Raw genomic sequence first — 7284 nt, 5'->3', positions numbered from 1 at the left:
GATTAAGAATTAATGGGTTAGGATGGTTAAGGAGTTTGGAATAAAAAGACGCATATCTGTTTTGGGTCAAATCTGCAACGAATGGGATGTTAAGGAAAACTAATTTTAAACATTAGTTTCATAATTTTATGTTATTTAAAAAAACTCAACCTAGACCCATGAGTTCGTATTTTATTAATATAAGATATATCACTTATTATAATTTCCAGAAAAAATGTGTGTTTCAAAAATATATTTGGGACGGATTAAATCTAAATAAAATTTCATATTTTTCTATGTTAAAATATAATATAAACATAGAAAAACTGTAGTAAATAAAGCTTATACTAATTTTTTTAAAAATTAAATCTTTATAAATTAGAATTTCAACCTCAAGTTTGACTCTAATCTAACTATTATCCAAATAAAAAAAAAAAAAAATATATATATGTTGATAAACATTATTTCTTTATGATATTATGTAGATAGCTATTTTTTGTATTTTTTTAAAAAAATTTATATCAACGAATTCATGAAAGTATGACAAAAATAAATTAAATGGTTTAAACGATCTAATTTAGGTAGAATAACAGATAAAAAATGTAGGCTTATAATTTATATATCATTTAAACTTATAAAGAAAAAAAAACATAAATTACACCCACTATTTTTTATTATAAATCAATATAACAACAAATATTTTTATAACAGTTTTATATTAGTTTCAATATTTTTGTGACGTTTCGGTCCTAATTCATTGACCACTCTCAAACTACAATCACCCCCAACCACACTACTAAAATATTGTTTAATGCATACAACGCAAAGAAGTACTTTTAGTAACTTATAAAAATTTTGTCGTTGTTTGTTTTTATCTCCTATTTTCATTTTTTCACGGATGTTATATGTCTTGCATTTTCAAATCGTACAAAATATTTATCGTACTTATCTTTACACTCACTAGTTCAAACCGTAAAATTAGGTTTATATTATAACGATTTAAATGCGTATTTGTACTTACTTGAACATTATGTTATTCAAATAAAAATCCCCGTGACAAATTACTGAAAGTTTGCCTCTCTGCTGGATTGAATGCAGTAACATCATGTATGCAGACTGTTTGAAAGTTTGTATCTTATTCAATGAAGCTTCAAAGCAATCACTTCCTGTAGCCTTCAATACCTAAAATAAAATTTCACAAATTTATTTACAAAAAATAAATGCCAAAATTAAGATATACCTATATATAATTATATGTATAACTATTTCTAAGTTTTTATTATTATTATTAGTATATAACAATCAAAGTCGATCACAATTAGTACATAAGTTAAAAAAAATATCTATAAGTTTTAGTACTATAGAGTTTTATTTAGTGTTGTAATAAAAAATATATAGTAGATTGTACAATTTTTTTTTTTATTGTTATAAGTTACTCAATAATATACAACAAAATAGTTACTCATGCCATCATACACCTCTATCAAGCTTTTTATTTTTGAATCTATTTTTATATAAATAATATAATCAAATAAAAAAAATATTTTTTATTTATATTTTTCTAATATTCTACTTATCAATGGTTTTAATTAAATGAAGTATTTTTTTCATTATTATTTTTACATAAATGAATACTTGAATTTCTGAAATTCTAATTCCTAAATAAATTTCGAAATGTGAAGTTACCAATTCAAATTGAGTTCTTAACGCTAGTAAATATTTATTTAGTATTATAATATTTATTAATTATATACTCATTGTATTGATCAAAAAATTTATTCTAATTTTTATTAATTTATTCATTATTTTTTTAAATATTATTATTTTTTCTAAATAGTATTTTATTTCCGACTTTAAATTTCTATCATATTTGAAATATGGATATTTAAATATTTTTTAGGGTATTTTATCGTTTAATTTGGCAAATAAACTTCGATGCTACTTACCGTCACTCATGAATTATTAATATAATTAATTAAATGAGCTGTTATTTAGCATTTTAAAAAAATACCGGTAAAAAAAAATTACCTTTAGTCCAACTGTAGCCATCCTCACCGAGACCGAAATACTTTCAACAAACGGACCTTCTTTTTCCGGAAGGAAAGCAATTTCCTGAATATTCGAAATCAAGTCCGCGAAGAGTTTGGGTTGGGAATGTTTCATAGCCATCGATGTTCCGTGGAACTTACCGAGCTCCTGAAAATCAATTAAGCTTGTACTTTGATATTTCTTATTGACAAATATATTTCTAGCGATAATTTGAATAATGATTAATTACCTTCAGGGCATGTTTGGCGTGATTCAAATCCAGGCCCAGTTGTCTCTCTACCATTCTAAAGCCTAGAGGTTTGAGATCTTCCAATACGGTGTATTGTACAGAAGCGTGAAAGCATGTAGGCATTGGTAGCTTGTCTTCACCACGAAATTTATTTAGAACCTCTACAACGACGTTATAAGAAATGGCTTCATTTCGAAAAGCCAATTCGCATCTGAAAATATCAAGGAATTTTGTTATAATTAATATTATTTATTAATAATTTAATAAAACAAAAACAATTATAAGCAACAATTTCCTCTTAATTAAAACAAGAAAGGGAACTTCTACTGCGAAAGTAATAATTAAATTTGGAATGAGCATATAATTGCTCTTTATTAAGAACTGTGACCCATCTTTTTCTTAATTTTTTCTTATAAATTCTGAAAATACGTAAAAATATATTAATTAAGCCACATTGTGACGAAACAGAAAACCCTTGGGCTCGAAAAAATATGAGATGCTACATTGCACCTTAAGTCCAGGAAGTTCCTACGGAAAAAAATCTTTCAAGCGCGAGAAGGAACTTTAAAAAATAAGATATTAAAATGACAGCGTTGTATTTTTATATGCTGTTATTTAACATTATCAGTGAATATATATTTTAATTTGCTAAGTTTTGATTGGTATATAACTACAAATCCATTTTTCATAGGTCAGTTACTATAAAATTTGGTGCTTTCCTGAAAAATCATGTCTTTTAGTTCAGTATTTTTTTTAATTTGAAAAAAATATATATACATGTTGTTTCACAGAACTATTAAACGTTTTGACCGTATAGTTGAAAATAAGTATTTGTTTTTAAAAATTATAGAGATTGATATAAATTAAAAAAAAAAAAAAAATATGTAAATTATAATTAAAACAACGATTCAATTCATTTATTTTTTTTTATAATACTACAATGATTTTTGTTATTTTCTAAAAATATTATAAAACAGTACGTTTTACAGAAGATAATCAGAATCATAAAATGTTTGTAGAATAAAAAATTATTTACATTATAAATAAATTACAGAACAGAAGTTAATAAATATAAAATCAAAAATTCAATTAAATTATTATTTAAGTCCACTTTTAGAGTATTATATTTATTTTCCTTCGTTATTTATACATTGGTTGATCTTAATTTTACCAAATATGTATGACGTAATAAAAAAAGGGAAAAAATGAATAATTTATAAAAAATAAATTTCGGAAGTTTTAGTAAACTTTAGTATCAGATCGATGATTATCCTATTTTTTATAGTTGTTTATCCAATTAAAAATCAGAAAAGACTTTTTACATTATAAATTCTAAACTATTTACGTAATTATTATCTATAGTATCGTAAAAACATATAATTAACAATAATATTCATATATTTACCCAAATGCTTCTCTCCAAATTTCATTCGTGGGTAGTTTCTTCACCAGAAGATGCTTTTCGCAAATATTATCTAAGCAAAAAATTAATTAATTCAATTAATTAACGCTTATTTAGCAACTACTCGTTCATAAGGTTATTACTTACTGTTCCCATCTTGTAGAGATATGTTAAAACGAAAAACGTTCGACATGTAGTTGTCACCAACGCTGCAAGCAGCCGAACCATCTATGCTTATAATTTCAGACCCTGGCTCTATTTTTTGGAATACTTTTTGCAAAAATATTTTTTCATTTTCAAATTTGTTTGCTCCTTTCATCTTTGCTTTCTGAAATATAAGAAACAAATAATTATGATTTTTTTTCATACAATGTGCTACATAGTAAGTATGATTGTACATCTTACATTATAAACATTCTATATTTTCACTTTCACCCGAAATAAAAAGAATAAAATCATCTCTATCAGTCTGTTATTTGAAATAAAATATGAAAGAGGATTTTTTTTCAAAATTTTCTCATGGCAAAGTAATAATAGTCCAAGACATAATGTAATAAATGAAACAATTAAAATATATAGTTAATAATAGCCCAAGTGATCTGACCTAATACCTATTATTATTTTGCCTATTTCGACTATTTATTATTTATATATTGTTGAAGTTAGCATAGCATTTTTTAAATAAATATTAGAAAACTATATTATCTTTGCTTCAACTCAATACAATAGTTTTTTTTAATCTGAGAATCTCTACAACCCATGTAGAGTCAAGGGTTCAGTACTTTGTGAAGAAATTATATTTTTAAAACAACGGTTATACAACGAGGTGAATTTTTCAAGATCACTCTCAGGCGCCAGATTTTTCCCCAATTAAGGTTTCCCACTTTATAGAGGTTAGGTTGATCCTAAGAGGGCTCCAGGACCTACAGGGTTATCTCACTGTCAATTATTTGCCAAAACCAGATCAGGACCTAGGAGGAGTTAGTAGTACAGAACCTTACTTCTGTGCCACCTCGTTTCCCAAAGCAATATGTTACATGTACCAAAAATAATATTAGATGCTTCATATAGAGTTGTTAAAATAGTATTTGAACCAATACTGACCACAATAGATGAATAAATAATAACAATAAATTGTAAACTTTTGATTACTTAAATAAAAATATATACAAGAAAAATCTTTAAATAAAAGTTATGAAACATACTTATATAATTCAGTGTGAACAATAGTGAGGAAGACCACACCAAAAAAGAAATCAGCAGTGTCAGAATATTTGCTAATATTTTTTATCTTTCCAACTAAATTAGTAATTAACATTGCCAAACGCGAATGACGTAATGTGTTTTTCAAGTTTTCCCCGCTGGTAACGTTATCAGTCATTCACCTCCCACTTGAAAACAATACTCGAGGAAGGTTCACAAGTTGTTCACCCATAAACTTACTGACACAGTAACCTTTTTAAAATATTCAACATGAATCAAAACTTTCGGCTTGAATATTTTTAGCTGAGATCTTAATCAAAATACAAAAAAAAAAAAATTATTTATTTCTTTTATTTCGATTATCTATAATTGTTGAATGATGTGAAAATGATTAATAACCAAACTGATGGCCAAATGGAATTCTGCCGGCATCTAATTAACAGTTTTCCGATAATGGTGAATTATGATCTTTACCTAGAGATGTGATTTGGCTATCGGCCAAACTTTGAAATCCGGTAGCCTATTTCAACACTTCAGTCTCTTCATTTTAATTTGTATATAATGCGTTTAACTATATGCCTACTTAATTAAAACAAAAATAAAAATAACACTATAAACAAAAAATTATAACATTTTCAAAATTATATTTTATGACTAATACATTATATTTTATCTATGCAATATTGAAAAACAAAATTTAATTAAACAAAGATAGACATTACTGAAGTAGGAAAAAAGTTTTAATTCCATTAAACATTGAGAAAAATATTATTACTTATGAAAATCATAAGATAATAAAATATATGATGTACATTATTGATAAAACATTTGTTAAATGCTAAATGCATTTAACTAATTAATCCATGTGTGTTTATTAAAAAAAAGATTATTGGAGCCATAAAAAATGATTATTTATTTTTAAGAAATTTGTTGATCTAGTTGTTTTAATTTTCAAGAAATTAAAAAATATATAGTATGTACCTCTCTTGTTTTAAGCTGCTAATTTTATTATTATTATTTGTTTTACTCGGTTTCCATAACGATATCTAAATATAATGAATTTTATATATTAATTAATTTATTTTTTTAATTTTAGTCTGAACTGAATAAAGGCAAATTAAGGTAATTTTTTTATCCAATTTCAAGTATTTAAATCTGTCCCACTTGTGAGCTAGAGGCATTGGTGCAATATTAAATCATTTACATAACATATTTACTGACTAAATAAAAATAAAATAAGCACATCAAATTTAATTTAAAAAAATGTAAAAAGTTATTTAGTATAAACATTAAAGGTTATTTAAAATAAAACAGATTTTTTTCTATTGTTATTAAATTATGTAAAAACATGCCTTTACAGATTTTATTACTTTATATAAAACGGATATTCATATTTTAAATTTAACTTTATTGAAATAATTTTTTGTAATTTTGATTTTCTTCTTTTGTGAATAAATTTTATATGTTCATTATTATAATGATTTCTTGATATTTAATTTTTCAATTATTTTTTTTAATGTTTTTTTTATATTCATGTATTGTTAATAATTAAAAAGTTATTAAATTAAAACTTTTAGTCTAGTTATGAGGCCAATAATGGACCATCGGACTTTTTCCACCTTTCAAATCTAATAATAAAAATAAATAAAAGTCTCCTAAGTTAAAAAAAATAAAAGAAATTTGATAGTTCATTAAATAATAAAGAATCAAATACGTTTTTATATTGTTAATCAAGAATATATAAATTAATAATAATTAAATATGTAACTATTACCTGATATTAAGAGTGATTTGAAGATGCTTAGACGTTGTTGTCTCAGTATAATGCAGAAGAGTATGAGGTAGCAATTCTTCACCGTGGCATATATACTGACCCTCGAGTGGTTCTGCAAGGACACAAGTTATCTGTCATTGACTTCAGCGAAGGTCGACAATCAGTCTGTTATTTAAAAAATGACTGAATAAGACAGAATAATATTAGTACGATAAAACTGTAGGGCAAGGGATAGGGAGTGATCAACGCGACAAACGACCTCCCTTCTTTCTGAGCCCTAATCGTCTCACAGTTGGAACGGGGCCAAGAAATACCAAGAGGCTGCAAAGTACACTCAATTAAAAGCTTGGACACGCACAATTTTGGTAGTTTAATGTGTTCAAAACTTTTAACGAATCAAGTAAAATTTTACCCTTAAAAAAAAAAAATAAATAGCCTATTAAATCAAATACATAAAAAAAAATATTTCAATATAAGAAAGCTCACAAAGACCAGTTTCAACTACTAAAATATATACTTATATTATTTTGTTTTATTTATTTTTTCATACACATAGTTTTATTATGTTCATTTTTTTATCCTCCTGTTTGTATATATTTCAAGAGAGATTTTATTTATTTGTATGTGTTTTTTTTCATTTATTTATTT

General features: G+C 25.0%; 1 protein-coding gene across 1 annotated transcript in view; it reads right to left on the bottom strand.

The window, feature by feature from the left end:
- Positions 1-6682, bottom strand: part of LOC106690738 (uncharacterized) — an 11528-nt gene extending 4846 nt beyond the window's left edge. Inside the window, exons 1-6 of the mRNA XM_067051505.1 lie at positions 6637-6682; positions 3807-3987; positions 3663-3732; positions 2258-2468; positions 2008-2175; positions 1001-1161 (exon numbers count right to left, since the gene is read on the bottom strand). Of these exons, the coding sequence (XP_066907606.1) occupies positions 1001-1161; positions 2008-2175; positions 2258-2468; positions 3663-3732; positions 3807-3978 (782 nt within the window). The 5' untranslated portion in view covers positions 3979-3987; positions 6637-6682. The remainder of the gene's footprint in view (positions 1-1000; positions 1162-2007; positions 2176-2257; positions 2469-3662; positions 3733-3806; positions 3988-6636) is intronic.
- Between the last annotated feature and the right edge of the window lie 602 nt (positions 6683-7284).

This window comes from Halyomorpha halys, unplaced genomic scaffold (assembly GCF_000696795.3).
Source record: "Halyomorpha halys isolate HHAL.00 unplaced genomic scaffold, Hhal_1.1 Scaffold1850.1, whole genome shotgun sequence".
Taxonomy (NCBI): Eukaryota; Metazoa; Arthropoda; class Insecta; order Hemiptera; family Pentatomidae; genus Halyomorpha; species Halyomorpha halys.
This window is presented reverse-complemented; position numbering and strand designations above follow the sequence as displayed.